The following is a 22160-nucleotide window of genomic DNA, read 5'->3' as shown; positions in this document are numbered from 1 at the left end:
GTTATCACTGAAATATGCTTTTGTAAATCTTTCTTATTTAAATCTTATTGTTATTTCTTTGGAAAATGTATGAAGATCCAAACTGGTACACTAACTTTAAACACAGGTGAATTGCCAATTAATCTTTCCCATTGCACCAACCCACAATTCTTCCAGGATGAAGCTACTAACAAACCCTCAAAACTCTCTTACTGCAAACTCTCAAAAAGATTGAGTATTTGTTCAAGAAGGTAAGAATGCTACCTAACAAACTGCTTAATACACTGTAAGCAATTAATAAAATGAAGGATCTAAGAATAAGATTTCATTCCTAAAGATAAAAGATATCTCTCAAGTAGCAACAGACACATAACAAAAGTTTTATTAAAGCAGAGATATTTTTTAAAGTCTATGTTTGCAAAAACAAACAAAAAGTCCCACTGGCTCTTTTCATCTGGTTTTATTCAATTAAATTGCTTTTCTTCAAATAAGACAATTCTTTACATAAAGTCTTAAAATCCTTCAGACACTTCAGATATACTAATTTAAATTCCACTAATTCCTTTAGTTCAAACTAAACTAAACATGCAATACAATAAGTGTCATTTTGTCATGTCTAATGAACTTTTTTGAAGGTAAAAACTGATGGATCTAGAAAGCAATCTTTTAAAGTGAGCTTTGTGAATGTAAACATGGACAGAAAAGAAGAAAAGTTTACTGAATACACACACACACAGAAGAAATAACATTTATGTGCTAGGCACTCTACTTAAGAGACTTATACATTATCTCATTTATCCTCCAAAGAATATCCTGGTAAGTAATGGTGTCAAGGTTAAGCAGCTTGCACAAGGTCACACAGCTGGCAGATCAACTTATAAATCCCAGAATATTCTTACCAATATATAATAAAGTTATACCTTTCTATATTAAACAAAAGAAGCAGTAAATTATTGAAGTCATTTTCTTCTCATCTTGGAACACTTAAATTTCAAGTGACTTGTCACTGCTAACACACACTGGCATAGCAACTGAAAATGTGCTGTTCATATATCTAATATAGTAGTCACAGTAATAGAAACATGACTGTAAGAAGGTGTGAAATAGGTGGAGACAGCTGAAAAGAGGAGTGAAAAGATGGAAAATATTTAATACTGTTAGATGGAAAATGTCCAACAACTTGTAAGAAGCAATACTAATTTGGTACATGTTTTAATTTGAAAACAGTTTTTAAATAAAACAGAAAATTCTATAGGCAGAACACTTTTCATTATTAACTGAGAAAATAATGTCAAAACAGAGGAAATAACATTCTAGCAGTGGTACAGTTCTGGATGACGGTAAGAGACCATTTGACTATGGCCACAGGAAACAGTAAAAGTAGAAAGAAAGTATAGGTTAGTAAAGTGGAGAAGGTCAAGGAACACTAAAGCAAGGATGTATATAAAGACTTAAAGTGAGAGTGTGAAGGGAAACCTGAAGGGAAAATGTGATATAGGTACTTAAATTCTGAATGAAAAACTGCTGAGTATCCAGAAAGATGTTAGACGACAGCAGTGAGAAGAAAGGAAGGTACAGTCACAGTAAGATAAGCAGACTATAGCCCGGCCAAATTAGGCCTACAACACTTGGTTGTTTTTTTTTAAAGTAGTATCTTTTTTTTTTAATTGAGATATAATTGACATAAACATTAGTTTCAGGTATACAACCTAATGATTCAGTATTTGTAGATATTGCACAATCATCACCACAGTAAGTCTAGTTAACATCCGTTACTATACAGTTAGAATTTTCTTTTCTTGTGATAACTTTTAAGATCTACTCTTAGCAACTTTCAAATACGCAACACAGTATTATTAACTATAGTCACCATGCTGTAGATTATAGCCCCTTGACTTTTTTTTGCAACTATAAGTTTATGCCTTTTCTACCTTCCCCATTTCTCCCACCTACCCCATCTCGCACCTCTGGCAACCACCCACCTATTCTCTGTTTCTATGAGTTTTGTTTTTGGTTGTTTTTTCCTTCTTTTTTTATGGCTCAATAGTAGTCCACTGCACATATATGTGCCACATTTTCTTCATCCATCCATCAGGGACACTTCAATTGCTTCTATGTCTTGCCTATTGTAAACAATGCTAAAACAAACGTGGGGGCATGTCTATCTTTTTGAGTTAGTGTTTTCATTTCTTTCCAATAAATACCCAAAAGTGGAACTGCTGGGTTATAAGGTTCTATTTTTAATTTTTTGAGGAACATCCATATTTTCCATTGTGGCTGAACCAATTTACATACCCACTTACAGTGTCCCACACCCTCACCAAACACTTGTTATTTTTTGTCTCTTTGGTAACAGTCATTCTAACAGATGTGAGGCAAAATCTAATTGCAATTTTGATTTGCATTTCCTTGATGATTAGTGATGTTGAACGTCTTTTCATGTAACCTGTTGGCCATCTGCATGACTTCTTTGGAAAAATGTCTATTGAGTCACTGACCATTCTTTAATTGAATACAATTCAATTGGGGTTTTTTGCTATTGAGTTGTATGAGTTCTTTATATATTTTGGATATTAATCTCTTATCAGATACATAATTTGCAAATACTTTCTCCTATCCAGGTTTCCTTTTCATTTTGTTCATAGTTTCTTTTGCTGTGCAGAAGCTTTTTAGTTTGATGTAGTCCTATCCGTTTATTTTTGCTTTTGGTGTCAAATCCAAAAATTCATCACCAAGACTGATGGCAAAAAGCTTACTGCCTATGTTTTCTTCTAGGAGTTTTACAGTTTCAGGCCTTATATTCAAATCTTTAATCCATTTTGAGTTGGTAATTTCTGTGTATGATATGTATACTTCTGGTCCAATTTTCCCAACACCCTTTATTGGAGAGATTGTCCTTTCCCATTCTATATTCTTGGTTCCTTTGTTGTAAATTTATTGACCAGATATGTGGTCATATGTGGATTTATTTCTGGGCTTTCTATTGTTTCATTGATCTATGTGTGTTTTCATGACAGCATCATACTGTTTTGATTATCACAGCTTTGCAAGGGTTTTAAAAGCTTTCTTGAGATATAATTTACATACAATTCACCAATCTAAAGTATACAATTCCATGTTTTTAGTACAGTCATACAGACTTGGGCAGCCATTATTACCATAATCAAATTGAGGGCATTTTTATCACTCCAAAAGGAAAGCCCATATCCACTGGTAGTACTCCATCTCCCTGCCTCACCCTAGCCCTAGACAACCACTAATCTACTTTCTGTCTCGACATATTTATCTATTCTGGATATTACATCATATAGTATGTGTTCCTTTGTAACTGGCCTCTTTTATTAGAATATTTTCAGGTTCATCCATACAGTATCAAAAATCAATACTTTATTACAATATTATCAATATCAATATTTTATTATTTAGCATAATACCACTGTATGGATATACCACATTTTATTTATGTTTATCAGTTAATGGACATTTGGATTGTCTCCTTTTGGGGGCTATTATGAATAATGCTGCTATAAACACGCACATACAAATTTTTCATTTCTTGTGGGTATATATTTAGGAATGAAGTTACAAGGTCATACACAGCAACTACATTTAACAATTTTCAGAAACTGTTTTCTAAAGCAGCTACGACATGTACATTTGTACCAGCAATGTTAAGAGGATTCCAGATTTCTCCACATCTTCATCAACATTTATCTGGTCTCTGATTATAGCCACCCTGGAGAATGTGAAGTGATATCCCATTGTAGTTTTGATTTGCATTTCCCTAATAATTAATGATGTTGAGCTTCTTTTCATGTGCTTACTGGACATCTGTTTATCTTCTCTGGAAATGTCTACTCAGATTTGTACATTTTTTAGTTAGATTTTCTTTTTATTGTTGAGTTGTAAGAATTCTTTATATACCCTGAGTAGAAGTCTCTTAGCAGATCTATGATTCACAAAAATTTTCTCCCATTCTGTGGGAAGTCTTTCCATTTTCTTGAGTCCTTTGAAGCATAAAAGTTAATTCTGATAATGTTCAATTTTGAATCTTTCCTTCTGTTGTTTGTGCTATCAGAAACGATTTCCCACCTGAAGCTTTATTTAAACACAGCTATGCTTATTTATGTATTGTCTATAGCTGCAAAACACTATCTCCCACAAAGCTTAAAATAATTACTGTCCGATCCTTAACAAAAATTTTCCAACTCTTGATTTAACACAATTTCAACTACAAACCAATCCCTAACTTAAAATGAACAGCTTTCGTTCTCTTGAAGGGGCTGCAAGGCAGAGGATATCCTTTGGAAAGAGGCAGAATTTTGGTTAATTAATTTTGGTTAAAAAAATTATTTTGGGGAGGAGGCTGACGACATGGGGTTATAGCTAGTTCTAGTGAGGTAAAAGGTACAGTATTACATCGGAAGCCAGATATAATTTTCACTGCCTACAGTCCCATCAGTAATCTGTTGACTTTTGTCCAGAGTACCAAATAAAATATTGATGAGATTGTTTTTACTACCATAAGGCTTAGTTTCTGGTGATGGAAAGTAAGCTAGGGCCAGTTTAAGAACTTAACTGCCTTAAAGGAGGGTGATCAAAAGGTACAAACTTCCAATTAGTAAGTACGTACTAGGGATGCAATGTACAACCTGATGACTATATTTAACACTGTATGATACATAGGAAAGTTAAGAAAATAAAAAATCCTGAGTTCTCCACATAAGAAAATTCTTTTTTTTTCTGCTTTTTCTTTTTGTTCTACCTTATTAGATGATGAACGAACTGTGGTTATCATTTCACAACATATGTAAAACCATCACACTATACACCTTAAACTTACACTGATGTATGTCGATTATTTCTCAATACAACGTGCAGGGGTGTGGGGGGACTTAACTGCCAGAGTAAGGAGTTTGGTCTTTTTCTAACATGCAAGAAACACAGGAAATGCAAGGGGGGACCTAAGGAAAAACCTGGTATAGACTTGCAATCTAATAAATAGATAAACAAGAGGAAGTGCTTCCCACTCTTTTTCAGCCAGTATTAGTGCCTGAAATTGTGGTGGACATCTCTTAATAGGCAGAGCCTTCAAGTAAACCAGGCCTAAGTCCTTGATGAAGCTGATCAACTGCTGAACCAACCCATAAGTCTCTGGCTCAGGGCTTCTTATTTTGTGAAATAATACATTCCTTGTTATTTAGGCCACTTTTAGTTGGGTAGTAGGTATTCTGTTACTTGTAGCCCCGAACACTCTGGTAACATTTTCTACTTTGTTAGTAAGTACATTACTAGACAGAGAGCTGGAAATAAATTAGAATGAAGCAATTATGAAACCTAGATACAGTAGTTTTTAGTAGTTCAATTTTTTAAACTTTAAACATCAGTTTTGCCCTTTATAATGCATCATAGGTAATTATCTTACCCAATACTCACAAGAACTCAGAATACGGCAGTCTGGGGACATTTTACCAGTATATTACATACATATATATATATATTTTAAATACAGGTCATTCCAATATAGTTCTTCCAATTGTGAATCTCATACTTGTTCCACCACATCATATTATGGCTCTTATTATCAAACAAAATTCAATGAAAGGAACATAAACAACAAAATGATTGCATTATTCTTCAGCATTTAAATAACTGCTTGGCATTATACAACTCTATTCCATGAGTAATGTGACTAGAATGAATAAAATGTCCATGTAGCTGCTACGTGTTAAGTTCAAACAGGGTGAGCAGAGTGACCAAAAGAAATCTAGCACTATATAATAGCTCTACTGAAACACTTACTATATTGTATTATATATGCATCCCATGCATGACTTAATCTACTCTGTGATGCCTTTGGGTCTACATCTGGTCTTTGTTTCACCTTTGTGCCTATACACTATGTTTAATATATTAGTAGGTGAACATAAACAGTTGCTAAATAAGGAAATTAAAGATTTAGAGTTGCAGTCTCACCTTATCAGCTGTTCTAGAATATATCTAGAACAAAAATTTAAGATATATCAGCACATATAAGCAACATTAAGCATTATTTATAAACTTTTACTTTCACTTAATTATGAAAAACTTTACTTACCATTTTAACTAACACTCTCAAACATAACCCTGACACTTTAGTCAGATATGTAATAAGAATCTTAAAGCATAAAATCATAGAATCAACAGCATTTTCCTTTCCTGTAGCTTTCCCATTGTGCCCAACCCACTTGTGTTTTCTACCTGTTTATTCACAGAACTTCTAAAGACCTCCTTAGCCCTACATGCTAAGTATCACCTAAGCTGCACCCTGGCTGACTTCCCAAGCCAACAGGACACGTGCCTACTTATTCATCTATCATTTCTGTTTTCACCACAGGAGAGATATACCACAATGGGAACTGGCTTTAGAAAGATTTTAAAAAATGGATCTACTGCTCTAGAGGAGCCCACAGTTTAGGAGGGGAAGCAATTAAGCTAAGTACAATACAAATGACCATTAATTGCCTGGAGAAATTAGGAAGATTTCAGAGAATGCCACTAGAACAAGATCTTGATGTTTGCCAAAGAAAAAAAGGGGAAGGACACTGCAGATACAAGAAAATGTACATACAAAGGCACCAACAAGCAAAAAAGGAGGTATTTAAGAACAAAGTACTCTGACTTGGTTATAACATAAGGATGGCTAGAAATAAGGATCAGAACATGAGTGCCATGCAAAGGAGTTCAGATTTTTAATTCTTGAAGATGTACCAGTGGCTTTTAAATAAGGCAGTGACAACAAATTTCCCCATAAGAACAACTCTGGTGCCGATAAGGAAGACAGAGTGAAGAAATTGGAGGCAAAAAGAGCAAAGCATTAAATAGGCTAGAGAAACAGTCCACACGAGAAATAAATGGACCTGCAACAACGCCAGTGGCAATGGGGATGAAGAAGTTGATTTAAGAGTCTTCTGGAGGAATCTAAATGAGTGGACATGTTGGCTATGACACGATAGTTATGTTCCTGAAAATCTTCACCTTCTCAGTAACAAAATAGGGTTGGAAGAGGAAATTCAAAACCTATGCAACTCTGTAACCACAGTTAGCCAACAAAAACCCTAATAAGGATATTAACACTAAAAGATGTGCTAAATAACAAGTATGAGACTTTTTAAAGGTACACATTTAAAGTGATAGAAAAAAAGCATTATGGGTAAATGTAGTAACAACATTGTTTTTTCATGTGAAACCTTCATTAGAGTGTATAGCAATCATACCTTAAAGAAAATATAAAAAAAAAGAAAAAAAGCGTAAGGGTATTAGAAGCCAAATTATAAAAACAAAGGAAAATGCACAAACATCTAGGGGAACTGTGCAATAAATTCTTCCAGATAAATGGCCAAACTGAGTCAAGAGGAAGAACGCAGTGGACAGTACACAGTACTGTATTCTTTAGCAGCTCACTTCTTTTCAGCTGTGTTAGCATATTTTGGATTCAGCTGCCACTACTTTATGGCACAACACATTAATATGTTGGGCATGTCATAAATACATTTTCCTATTTAACAGTAGTATGTGAACCAGACTGGAAAGCCTTACAGTCCCTCAAGTAAGTGACTGAGTCTCCACACCCACACCAGGTCAGGCGGTATTCCTAGGTTATATTCCTTTAGTACAGACTAACTAATAACTGCTTAAGACTTAGGTTGTAGTAAAATGAAGAAAAATGAATAAACAATTAGAAAGCACAAGGTATACCAGACATGAATGAATGAATGGACAGACACTATTTCCATTAAGAAAAATTAAGAAATAATTAAGCATGAATAGGAAGAAGATAATGATGTGGTTTTAGTTGAGTCTGAGGTATCTTATAGACATATTTATTTAGATAAATATGCAGTAAGCAGTTAGAACCACAGACTGCAGCATGAGATAATAATATAGGCTGAAAATATGAATCACTGGTACTTAAAAGATGAAGAAACTTTGAAAATAAAAAAAGAATTTATGCATTCACTCAATTAACTCCTTCAACAAGTATTTACTGAAATCCTGTATGTAGGGACCTATGCTGGCAGCAAGGGTATATAAGACAGTGATGATGTTCACTCTCACAGAACTCACATTTAATCATGGGAAGACAAAAAGCAACTAAAAATCTATAGAACTAATGAATCATGTGCTGCAATAAGATGTAAGATGTACAAAAAACAGTGTAACACAGGAACATGGACTGACCGGGTAGAGGGGTGGGAGGCTCAGTCACTAACTTGAGGGACTTATGAGGCATTCCAAACCATAGCCTATGCAAAAGGCTCTGATGGTAGAATAAATAGAAGAATAAACACAGCACACAATACTGAATAAAATGTAACAATGTCATGTGGCTACAGCAAAGAGAGAAGGCAGAGGTAAAGTAGAAGCAATAGTAAGCAGGACTCTCCTACACTGTTGGTGGGAATGTAAATTGGTGCAGCCACTGTGGAGAGCAGTATAGGGGTTCCTCAAAAAACTAAAAATGGAAATACTATACAACCCAGTAATTCCATTTCTGCGAATACACCTTTAGAAAATAAAAACCCTAATTTGAAAAGATAGATGCACCTCTATATTTATTGCCACATTATTTACAGTAGCCAAGTTATGGAAGCAACCAAAGTGTCCATCAACAGACGAATGAATAAAGAAGACATGGTACACATAAACAATGGAATATTATTCAGCCATAGAAAAGAAATCCTGCCATTTGCAACAACACAGATGAACCTAGAGGGTATTATGCTAAGTGAAATAAGCCAGGCAGAGAAAGACAAATACCATATGATTTCACTTATTTGTGGAACCTCAAAGCAAAATGAACAAAACAGTAGCAGACTCATAGACACTGAGAAGTGACTGATGGTTACCATGGGGGAGGAATTGGGGTGGGCGGTAGAGTCAATGAGGAATATAAAGGGGCACAAAAATTCTCAATCAGAAGTTGGTCACAGGGATTGTAACCGAGCATGGAGAATACAGCCAATGATTGCGTAACATCTTTCTATGTTGACAGATACTGACTGCACTAGTGGGGATAAGGATTTAATAATACGAGTAACTGCTGAACGACTGTGTTGTATACTAGAAACCAATGTACGATTTATATCAATGATACCTGAATTTTAAAAGAAAAGGAAACAACAGGTAGAACCTATGGAATCTATGGGCTATGTTATGTATTTTAGTCTCATATATATGGGATTTTAAATGGGAAAGTGATACAATCATATTTAAGAGGGACTTGGAACAAACCTAGATGACTGTCAATAACAAAGCTTTAAAATGGTTGGAGAGGATGAATATCAACTAGCAGAAAATGGCACAGAAGCCAAAGAGAACTTAGAGTTCCCTACAACATCCAACATTACAAAGAAGAAAGAATGAAGAACCAAATATATTTAGTGAGTACCTACTAGATTTCCAGACACTCTCTATTGTTACCATAATCAGAGGTGTTGTTATTTCCATTTTATACATGTACTAAATAGGGTCTAGAGAGTTTATGGTATTTGCTTAGGGTCACACAGTTTATAAATGGCAGAACCAAAATCTAAATTCAAATCTTTCCAACTCCAAATCTCATGATGCAAATTGGAAGATTAATGCCAGAATAGTAAGTTTCAGTGAAATGCAGATGTACAATCTCTCTAGACCAACGCTAATAGAAATTTCTGCAATGACAGAAATGTGCTATATTGAGACACTAATGTCGTGACCACTAGCCACAAGTAGCTACTAAGCACTGTTACTGAATTTCTAATTTTAATTCACCTTAATTAAAATTTAAATAGCCACATTTAGCTAGTGGCTACTGAACTGGACATCACAAATCTAGACTATAGTAGACTGAAAAAACAAGAAAATGAGCCAATAGAGATGAGTCTAGAAACATGATAGTAAAGGTAAAGACAGAGTGACAGCCATACAGGAAGGCAGAGCTGAAGCATACCTTTATGTTCACAAATTCACTATGTACTTGAGAAACACTATGTTAGCATACAACTCCTAAAATTCTATTTGTTAGGTAAGTTGTTGGAACAGAAACACATAAAATCACAGATTTCCCTTACTACCTAATTAGCACTTATTTTTCCTGACATTCCAGTTTTCATTAAATATTGCCCTATACCCAAATAATACTAGAGGATACCAGATTATCACATGCCTGTAACAGATTGCTTGTGACAGCATACTTTGAGTATTTGAAAGAAAATGATCCCTGAACTAGACAGATTAAGGAAAAATAAAAGTGCTAATAGATAGCTCTAGTAAGACAAATGGTAACAGTTGGATCCCTTTTTGTAGGTTGCTATACTTCACTCTCTTATACCTCGGTTTTAAAATCCATACTTAGTTCTAACATACAAATAAAAATGAATACTCTATTTACACAAAAGACAAAGACTTGTCTAGACAACAAATGAATTTAATAATGCTATGAGAAAAACAAGTCAAAATAACATCTTATTTACAAAAATGTTTCTTGGAATAGCAACAGGGCTATCAACATGGCCCTCATGATACTCACAAGAAAGGACTTAAAACTGTCTGAGAAAGAATCCACTCCAAAACTACTAGATCTAGTATCTGAATTCAACAAAGTTGCAGGATACAAAATTAATACACAGAAATCTGTTGCATTCCTATACACTAATGATGAACTAGCAGAAAGAGAAATCAGGAAAACAATTCCATTCAAAATTGCATCAAAAAGAATAAAATACCTAGGAATAAACCTAACCAAGGAAGTGAAAGACCTATACTCTGAAAACTGCAAGACACTCTTAAAAGAAATTAAAGAGGACACTAATAAATGGAAATTCACCCCATGCTCTTGGCTAGGAAGAATTGGTATTGTCAAAATGGTCATCCTGCCTAAAGCAATCTACACATTCAATACAATCCCTATCAAAATACCTACATCATTCTTCAATAAACTAGAGCAAAAAGTTCTAAAATTCACATGGAACAACAAAAGACCCCGAATAGCCAAAACAATCCTGAGAAGGAAGAATAAAGTAGGGGGAATTAAGCTCCCCGACTTCAAGCTCTACTACAAAGCCACAGTAATCAAGACAATTTGGTACTGGCACAAGAACAGACCCATAGACCAGTGGAACAAAATAGAGAGCCCAGATATAAACCCAAGCATGTATGGTCAATTAATATATGGCAAAGGAGCCATGGACATACAATGGGGAAATGACAGTCTCTTCAACAACTGGTGTTGGCAAAACTGGACAGCTACATGTACAAGAATGAAACTGGATTATTGTCTAACCCCATATACAAAAGTAAACTCAAAATGGATCAAAGACCTGAATGTAAGTCATGAAACCATAAAATTCTCAGAAGACAACATAGGCAAAACTCTCCTGAATACAAACATGAGCAACATTTTTCTGAATGCATCTCCTCGAGCAAGGGAAACGAAAGCAAAAATGAACACATGGGACTACATCAAACTAAAAAGCTTCTGTACAGCAAAGGACACCATCAGTAGAACAAAAAGACATCCTACAGTATGGGAGAATATATTCATAAATGACAGATCCGGTAAAAGGTTGACATCCAAATTATATAAGAGCTCACACACCTCAACAAACAAAAAGCAAATAAGCCAATTAAAAAATGGGCAGAGGAGCTGAACAGACACTTCTTCAAAGAAGAAATTCAGATGGCCAACAGGCACATGAAAAGATGCTCCACATCGCTAATCATCAGAGAAATACAAATTAAAACCACAATGAGATATCACCTCACACCAGTTAGGATGGCAAACATCCAAAAGACAAACAACAAATGTTGGTGAGGATGTGGAGAAAGGGGAACCCTCCTAGACTTGCTGGTGGGAATGTAAACTAGTTCAGCCATTGCGGAAATCAGTATTGAGGTTCCTCAAAAAACTCAAAATAGAAATACCATTTGACTCCTAGGAATTTACCCTAAGAATGCAGCAGCTCAGTTTCAAAAAGACATATGCACCCCTGTGTTTATCGCAGCACTGTTTACAATAGCCAAGAAATGGAAGCAACCTAAGTGTCCATCAGTAGATGAATGGATAAAGAAGATGTGGTACATATACACAATGGAATACTATTCAGCCATAAGAAGAAAACAAATCCTACCATTTGCAACAACATGGAGGGAGCTAGAGGGTATTATGCTCAGTGAAATAAGCCAGGCAGAGAAAGACAAGTATCAAATGATTTCACTCATCTGTGGAGTATAAGAACAAAGAAAATACTGAAGGAACAAAACAGCAGCAGACTCGCAGAACCCAAGAATGGACTAACAGTTACCAAAGGGAAAGAGACTGAGGAGGATGGGTGGGAAGGGAGGGATAAGAGGGAAAAAGGGGCATTACGATTAGCACACATAATGTAGCGGGGGAGGTACACAGAAAAGGCAGTATATACAGAGAAGACAAGTAATGATTCCATAGCATCTTACTACGCTGATGGACAGTGACTGTAATGGGGTATGTGGGGGGGACTTGATAATAGGGGGAGTCTAGTAACCATAATGTTGTTCAAGTAACTGTACATTAACAATAAAAAAAAAACTGTCTGAGGAAGAAACCTGTAAGAACTTGTAACTTCTTGATTTGTCAGTGCTAAATTTTAAAGGATATCCTACAGAAATCTTCAAGTGTTTTAAATATTTTTAAAGTACAAGACCATAAAAACCGAAGACAAACCCAAAAACATGTATTAATCACATCTCATTTCAAAATTTTATTCCTGCACCAGATCTATACATTAGCTATAATTATACTGTGAACTCACAACCACAAGGAGGGTAAAGGAATACAAGGAGAAAATTCAGAAAGGGAGAGTGTGGATGTGGGCTGTTGAAGAAAAGGTTTATTTGGAAGGCTAAAAGTGAGGAAGAAATTTTAGTCTGGCAAGCTTGAAATAAAATAGATCCTTTATCCATTATACGTTGGAGTTCATTTTCTCTTTTTAAGAAATTGTTATCCATAGAGCTAATACTTAAGGTAATAAGTGGAAAAAATACAAAAGAAGTTATAGTATTATCTTCCCTAAGAGTATTTTCACAAGAATACTGTCATAATTCAGACCCTTGTTAAAGTACCAACCTTAATCATTATGAAATTGCTACCTGATTAGAAAAATTATGAATTGTTTTTCATTCAATGTTACATCAAAATACGGTTTAAAACCCTGCAAAAAAAACGGACTATAATGAGTAACTTAGAGGATGGTATCATTAAAACCTCAAGTCTGACCTCTGCAATCTTTTTGATAAAAACTAAATTATAAAAAAATTAGTATATCCACACTGGCACAGGTTTAAAAGAAGAAGAAAAGAACTCACACAAAAAAAAACTTCCTCTGAAAGAATACATAAGAAACTCAACAGAGATCAATACAAGGCAAAGAGATGGACAGGAGATTTACTTTCTACTTCATACCTTTCAGAATGATTTCACTTTTTAAGCAAATGTACAAATAGTGTCTTTAGAACTTAAAAACAAAACAAAAACAGAACAAGAACTTAAGAATTTTTACCAATCTACAATTCAGTGGTCCCTTACATAAAAGCTGGTCTCAAAAAATGGTTCCTTTTAGACTTTCATCACTTGATCAGGAGTTACTAAAGCAAAGACCAAGACAGTATTAAGCTCTTTTCTTGTGTAACATCGTGTTGTCCTAGATTAATTTCTTAGGCCACTCACCCACAGTTGCCCCATCCTGGGTCTGCCTACTATTTATCACTATTTAATGATATTTACTTAATACCCTCTTACCTCCTTATCAACCCCCCACTATGATAATCTTTTTCCATACTCCTTCTTACCCTCAATCTTACTACATTTACCCAAAACCTCAATCTCAACTTCAGGAACTGATCTTACCTCAAACTATCTCATGTTACTGAGATGATTTAGACCAATAGCATGAACTCCATTATATTAAAACATATCTGTTACCATAGCCACCTCTCTCCACCCTGATTTTTTTCCCCCCTCTTTCGATGTCTCTGCTTTCCTTTTATCCCTCTTCGTTCTTACCATAGGAGTCGTTCCACTAATCATCCTTTCTTACAGCGCCCTCTTCTGGCTTCTCTTCTAATTCTAAACAGTAACATCTACCCTAAAAAAAGAACTTCAAACTGAAAAACACTAATCCTTTCTTTGTCCTTTCTTTCATAAACGTCTCAAAAAATGAACTGACACTCATCACCTCCACTGTCTCATCAGCTCTTACTCCTTTAGTCCACTTATTATTCATACACTTCTTTTTCAAACACTACTTGGGATCTATTTATTATATGTCAAGTATTTGGAACATAACAATGAAAAGACAAAGACAAGTCTGCATTCTCAGAGCTTTTATTTACTTGCAATGTTATTTTCATTACCTAGGATTTAAAGTTACTGTCTTAAAGACTATGACCTTTGTAAGTTTTCATTTTTACCTCCTTCCCTCTCATGTTTAACAGATGAGAAAAACCTTTCTTCTTGTTTAAGGATAGTCAGTCATATTCCCTCCTACCTCCTTGGGGACTGCCATCTATTAACTCCACCTTCTCCCTTTAAAACTTCAATGGCTCTTTGTTGGCTTATTCCCTTAACCCCAAAATATATTCTTTCTCAAACTTAAATTCCCCAGCTTTCATCTTCTTTCCTTCTAGTGAGAATTAAAGAACAGTCTGGTCACCCACTTATTCCTCAACTCACTGCATCCTGGCTTTCCCTGTTACCAGTAATAAAATGGTGGGTTTTTGGTCCTTGTTGCCAAAGCCACCAGAACTCTCCTGATCCCTCCAAAAGACACTTTTAAGTGTCTCTTCCCTATCTCTAATATCTACACACTGCTGACTCCTTCAAATGTGGTATCACTCTGCTAACTTTCCAACTCTCTCTCTAGCTTTTTATTCTCAACCTCCACAGGTTCCTCATCCTCGACCTACCTCTTAAATTCAGTGTTCTTAAGGGTTTGCCCTCTTTTCTCATTTTATATTCTCTATAGGATTTCATCCAGTTTAATGGCTTCCACTACTAGGTAATACAAATACTGATAGTGCTCAAATGTTTAATCCAGACGCAGATTTCTCATCTGAGCTCCAAATATACATAGCCAATTACCTATTGGCCATTTCCACTAGATACCCCACTAGTTTAAAATCAGCATGCCCCGAATAGAAATCATCATCACTCCCCCAAATCTTCTGTATCTCCTAGACAAAGAATACACATTTCTAACAAGGATACAGATGATGCTGATCTGATGCTCCTAGTTCATGATCCACTTTTTGAGAATCACTGCTCAAACACTTACTACCTCTTCCTACCTCCAGGCTACAAAGTTCCTTCTGCTGCCTCCTAGACCATGATATCTACACAGCAGGCATTGTAATATTTCACAACACTCCAACCTATTGAACTTAGAATCTTGCAACACAGAATTCCAAGCATGAATTACCAAATGATGAGAGGACTAGAGATGAAACAAAGTCATTCCAGCAAAGTTGAAGTTTCTTAAGGACAGGACTGCATTTCCCATGTATCCCTAGAATCAAATCTTACTCAAGCAGGCACTCGATAAATATTTACTGAATGGATGGCATTATCACCTATCCAGTCACTCGAGCCAGAAACCATGGCAGGATTTACTCCTTTCCTCCCCCACAATCCAACTGTCACTAAGTGCAATCTTCTACCTCCTAAACGCTGTCTCATACCTGGTCCCTCCTCTCCACATGCACTGTTACTACACCCTTTCAGGTCCACATTTCTCACATGAATTACTATAATAATTTCTTACTTGGTCCCCAAGTCTAGATTCATCTATCCTATTTAATTTTCCACATGGTCATCAGACTGATCTCTCCAAAAAAGTAAATGAGACAATTTCATCATCCTACTTAAGATAACAACTTCCTTAGGAAAAAAATGTGAACTCTTTCCCATGATACACAACCCTCCCTATGATCCTGCCTCTATTTACCAGACCACCCTCTTCTCCCTTCCACCCTAACTCCCTACCCTCCAGTCATGACGACCTGGCTGAGAGGCATATCTCATACTTCTGTCTTTAACGTATCCCACTGCATAATTGTCTTCTCTACCCCACTTAAGTTCCTTGGAAATCACAATTATGTTTTGTTTGTAAAGTCAGTGCTAGGGATAATAATAGACACTCAACTAAAATTTAAATAAATACATTACTTGCTATTCTCTAAACACTGGCTCTCAAAATTTAGCCTGTATCAGAATTACCTGGAAAACTTATAAATCTGCACTGCTTGGGTCCATCTCCAGAGTGGTCCAGAGTGGGACCAAGTAAGTTCCCAGATGATGCTTTTCGTTCTGGTCCAAGAACCACATTTTGAGTGTTTCAAATACATGTTTCTTCCTATCTCCAGGATTTTGTCTTTTCCTAGCTGCCTTCAACTCTGACTAGTGCAATCCTAATAATCTTTTTAGAACCCCCCCCTCAATTGTCACTTCCTTCTTAAAATTTTCCCTAATCCCAGGTAAAACTGATCTTGCTCTATCCTTAATTTCTATCAAGCTTTGTGTATATTATTCATTTAACTCACACTTTTTCACACCCACTGGCATTTATCTTATGTTCTATACTTAAATGAAGGTAGAAAACCTGCCTTAATTATTTTAACATCCTTCACAACCCAGCACAGCAACCAGTGAACAGCAGGCAAAATCGGTAAGTATTTGTTGATATGAATGAATCCCTGTTGCTTGCCCAGACTGGGCCCACTGTCTGTCTGACTCACTTAATCTTCCTGGCTCAACCAAGCTGACTTCCTTATACTGCCTGGTACTTTGCTTGCCTTACTACCTATGATAGATGCCTGATCCTCCCACACTTGTCTGTCCCTTCCCCTTGCTGACTGACTCTTAGCTTCTTTACCTTGTACTTTGAGCTTTTTTAATTTTCTCATGCACTACAGGACATAATGAGTCGAGAAACTTTTTCCTTATGACTGACACCAATTTTAATCCTGCCATACAACGGGTTGCTTTTTTTTTTAAGTAGCCTTTCTTTGCTACAGAATCTGAAGTAGGATACGTTGTATACAACTCTAAATGCAGTTATCACAGACAGCAATAAATGTGCATTAACTTTTATTTACAAAGTATGGAGGTAATTTTAATAAAAAGTTTAAAAACACAGAGGCACAAAGAAGGTCACTTTTAAAACTTAAGGTTGCCCTAAGAAACAAAATTTAGAAGAATAGCTAATTACTTACGCACTGTGTTACTATATGCTTCCAGAACAAAATCCTTTATTAGTTATTCCAACAAAAACAAGTACAAAAAATATGGCCATATTCCTAAATTATACTAAGTCCAAGATAAAAACACTGTTTTTCATACATGAAAATTAACTGTTTTAAAAAATGCCCCTACAAAATTTACTCCTTCAAAAATGAGTATTTTCAATCACACTGACCTAAACATTCTTCTACTTGATCATTTTATTTTTTCCATTCCTTTGCATGTCACTAACACTGAAGTACTCTACCTAAAACTATACATGCCTACCTACAGAAAATATTGTGAAGATACCTATTTATTTCAATAAATTAGCATCTATTTACTTATCACAGATAACTGACCATTAATGATTCAGGGAAAACTTCTAGGAGCTCAGCACTGAGATTTTTATACACATACAGTCTTCATCCCACCTGAATGCTCAAGTTTAAAACTCAAATAGAGGTGAAGAGCAGGAAAGACTTAACTCTCAGGGGAAAAAAAAGAAAAAACCTACTATTAAAGTAGCAAGTAAAATGCCTGTCAGAAAAGAGTGGATAGGTTCAATCCAATAAGCCTTTTTATTTTTCCCTTATCTGAATTAATCAGTGTTATTTATAAATTAAAATCTGTTGACAAAAATGTAAATATTTTCATGATAATCAGAGTTATAATAAACCTTTTCCAAAGAGAGTGAAAATTTTCCAAACTGTATGCTCAATTAACTAGAAAAATGAATCACATCACTCCAAAGCCCAATTTATTTGAGTTATTCAATATCCCATATGGCAGAGCTAAGCTAGAGGTATCATCTTGATAGTTTCAAACCAGCACTATACTCAGCAGACCAAAATAATGCTAAATTTGGGGTGCCACCGTCATGGCAAAGTATGTAGATCCTGAAATGTCATTGAGAGGATGGTAGAAAAAAGAGCCAAAAATGAATCAGAAAACAAAGACTGAAAAGGCAAATGGAAAGAAGAGGGAAATAATGACCTGGAAGAAAACAATATTGTATGGTAAATCATATTTTTAAAAGATAAGGCAACAATGAGCACCATAGGAAAACAAATTTAAGAGCTAAAAGAGAATTTCCAAAATTCAGTCTGATGCTCAAAATAGAAGTGAGGCTTGGGGAGATGCACTACAGGGGGAAAAAACTATTTTGAACCAGATCACTCTACTACATAATAACAAACAAAAGGCTATATGACTGTTCCTCAAGATGTACTGTTTTATAAATACAAGTAAAAACATTCGCTGCAATGGACAAATACCTTCAAGATCCTGGCTTTCGAGTAAAATACATATATAAAGAAGTTTTAAAATTGCAATTCATAACTCCAAAGACCACGCCAACAAAAAGACTGTACTATACGAATGCCTCTGATCTAAGTTGTTTTCTGTAATAGTCGAAAAGCCTGAGTTTTTTTGCCTTTGGGAGCCAAAGTTGTCTCTGAGCTGCCTACCACGTTAACAGGGAAACACTTTCTCTACACATCAAAATCACTAATCATTCATTAAATCTGCTCCTAATCTGAAGTGCACTTAATCGTTTTTCCTGTATTTTAAAGCTAACTTACTTGAAAAATCCTATTTTCACGTTCTTCCCCTACACTCACACCAAACTGATTTTAAATTGCAATCAACAGAAATTCTTTGTTCTCCAATCCACCATTCTATTTTTAAATACGTAAAATGTACATACAAGGTGAAATACAATACAATTAAAAAGTGCAAGAAATTATCTCACGTCGTTTAGTCTAAAAATCTTTGGACAACTGTTTAAACTTTCAGAAAAAGCGTTAACAACCACATCACATGTTAAAATATCTGACACTTATGGAAAACTGCTAATTTTTTCTACTATGAATAAATACAGTTCTTGATTACAAACAGGAAACTCCCCTGGCTACCCGGAGCAAGAGAACCGGTAAGGTAACAGGCTAAAAGGGCGTCGTTGATTTCTTGGCCACAGTGACTGACGCGGGAGACACACCCCTAGCGTCGGTTTGAAACACTACAGCAGTGAATTCTACCTAGGGATTAATGTGAGGGTAAGGAAAGACAAATTTTAATCGCCATGATTCAAAAAACCACCACCACAAGAGAGATTTACAAAGGTAACAAAGAAAACGAAAAACCCTGGGTAGTAAGGAATCATTAAAAAACAAGTATCCTGCTTTACCAAAGACCGAGTGAGATTGTTTACGAAAACATACACCTTGGACTTTCCGGTTAGCCAGTGCAGAGAGAAAAGCAGCAGCAAAAAGCTTGCAAACAGCAGCGAAATAAACACTAACAGATGAGGGGGGAAGTAAGTGGCAGGATTCCTGCCCAGACTCCGGGCTTGAAAATGGAGTGGGTATGGGAGAAAGAAGGGCAGCTCTGGAGAGAAAGTAGGTCTTATATGAAAAGCCTTTGGCTACATAGCATTTTCACAGGATTTCGGAATATGCCTGGACTTGAAAGAATGAGTCTAGGGGTGAAAGAGGGGGCTCCACGTGGAGGGTCCGGAGAGAAGTAATGCAGGGCGACGGCGGAGGGAGGGAGACAGTACGAGGCCGATGGCCCAGGGAGAGGGGGGACCAGGCAGGGACGGAATCGCGGCGGCCGTGGATGGAGGGGGCGAGGGGCGCCCCGCAGAGGCTCGGGGTACCGCCGCGGGGCCCCGCTGCCCTGTCCAGCAGTCGGCCCACCGCCCCCGCCCGCCGCGGGCGCACTCCGGCTGCCGAGGGCTCTTATGGACCCGCCGCGGCACCAGCCGGGCCGGGTCTCTCGAATCTTCCACCGGGGGAAGCCGACCGGGGGCGTCGGGGTTCGCCCCCGCCCGCCGCCCTTGGAGGCGGCGGGCGGGGGAGGGATGGTATATCGGGGAAGCAAAGGTCTCACCATTTTGCTGGGCGGTCGGCGGCTCGCACGGGCGGAGGAGAGTGTCGGCGCTCAAACGGGTCCCGCAGGAAGCGGCGGCGGCCCAGCTGCGCTCGGCTGGGGCGGCTGCGGCCCTCGGGACGCCCGCGGGGGAGGGGGTGCAGGCTGGGGGAAGGGAGGCGGCGCCACGGGGCCCGCGCCGGCCGGTTGACTGGGCAAGCGGGAGCGGGCTGGCAGAAGAGAAATTAAGGTCGAGATTCAGAGACAGAGCGGGAGAAGACACGGCAAGAAAGGCGAGAGACAGAGAAGCACAAGAAGGGGAGAAGGGGGAAAGGGAGCCAGGCGGCTCCGGTGGCTGCAGCCTCGCGCTCGCGCCGGTGCCGTGACGGACTCACTGCGGTGGCTCGCGCTGACCCGCAACCTCAAGGCACGAAAACGGGGGAGGGCAGGAGAGGGAGGGGAAAGCGGGGCGCAGCGGGGGCGGAGGGCGGGGGCGCGCGAGGAGCCGGCGGCGGGGGCGGGGCTTCGGCGAACGGCGCACATCCGGGAACCCGCGCGCCGCCTCGGCTGCGGCCGCTGCAGCGCTCTGGCGATTTCTGGTTGGGGAGAGCGGAGCGCGCGGACCACGTTCTGCCCTCCGCCGCCCGCCCCTTGCGTGCGGTGCGGGGGGAGAACAAGGGCGGGGGTGCAGACGACAGTGACGTCGCGTGGCGGAGCCCTTCCGGTCATGTGGCTGGAGGCGGTCGGGGGAAAACGGGGCGGGGAGGGGACCGAGGAAATGCGAGGGTTCCCTGAGAAGAAGGAAATACGAGGGGTGAGGGGTGCGCATGGAACGGGAAAAGAAGGACTTGGCCCTCGGAGTGGGAGCCTCGTTGGAGAGGAGGAGCGGACGAGCGGCCTCAAGGCTGTCAGAGCCACCCAGACACCGCACCATAAAAAGAGGAAAACTCAAGCCCTGAGGCTAGAGAGAATCAGTTCACTCGAAGACAGGTATCTCTGCACTGACTTGGACCACCTACAAAATTGCTTGGTGCAGCACCCGTAGGCCCACACTCCAGTATGAGTGGACAGAGACAGCAGCCCGTTAAGAAAGACCGGAGAGCCAAGGCTGGCCGCAGTTTGAGGTGTAGGGAGCCACAGGACAACCTAGTAGAGGGGCTGCTTCCCACTCCCTCCGCAAAGACTTCCTCACCCAGCTTTGTATTCTTTAACCCTCCAGGCTGCTGTTTGACGGGTGCAGCACTGTTTGTGTCAGAAAAACATTCGAAGACAGATTGCCCACTTAACCCTTTAGTAGGGCTGTATCCACTTTGGTGATAATTTACGTTCCCAGAAAATTAGACCATAATGGGAAATGGAGTCCAAAAAAGCACAGGGAGGAAAGTTATGCTCATGGGGGAAAAGAGAGCTGATAGGAAAGGTGTGATAGGATAATGAAGAAAACATTTTGCAACGATTTTAACAATTTATTCCTTTTCAAATCTTGATAATTTCGTGTGCCCATGGATGTGAAAGAATTTCTCCTGAGCGGTCAGAAACTCCTTAATGACAAATATTTTGAGTAGTTTTATAAAAAGCCGTAGTGCTTTTAGTGGCAGTCTGTTAAGCCTCCTTACGTTAGAGTGTTACTCTTTTTCTGTGGTAATTATTTTTCTTTATTTAAAGTACACGTCCTTTCTAATAGAGGCTCAATGACAAGCCTGGGTCCCCACCACACCTTTGGTTTTAAAGAACTACTGTATTTTGTTTCTTCGTCAGGATGAATAAGAAAAAGTAACTAAGACTGATAACGGTGTATCGCACAGTAAATTTACCAAGGAAAGGCCACCAAATGACAGCTTCCAACATTTAATCCAAGTTTCTTGACTTAGACTATGTTCCAAAACAGTTTCAGAAAAGTCCTTAAGATATTTGTGTTATTTATGATTTTTTAGGTATTTTATTTTTCATTAGGTTTTCATCGTTAAAATTGACATGCTCATTAAAAAATATATGAGAAAACTCTTCCCCGCAACTCCACTTCTGAGAGAGAATCACT

General features: G+C 38.0%; 1 protein-coding gene across 1 annotated transcript in view; it reads right to left on the bottom strand.

Moving 5' to 3' along the window:
- Positions 1-20605, bottom strand: part of PPP3R1 (protein phosphatase 3 regulatory subunit B, alpha) — an 80969-nt gene extending 60364 nt beyond the window's left edge. The window contains exon 1 of the mRNA XM_036908224.2: positions 20144-20605. Within this exon, the coding sequence (XP_036764119.1) occupies positions 20144-20146 (3 nt within the window). The 5' untranslated portion in view covers positions 20147-20605. The remainder of the gene's footprint in view (positions 1-20143) is intronic.
- Positions 20606-22160: the final 1555 nt, after the last annotated feature.

This window comes from Manis pentadactyla, chromosome 2 (assembly GCF_030020395.1).
Source record: "Manis pentadactyla isolate mManPen7 chromosome 2, mManPen7.hap1, whole genome shotgun sequence".
Classification (NCBI taxonomy): Eukaryota; Metazoa; Chordata; class Mammalia; order Pholidota; family Manidae; genus Manis; species Manis pentadactyla.
This window is presented reverse-complemented; position numbering and strand designations above follow the sequence as displayed.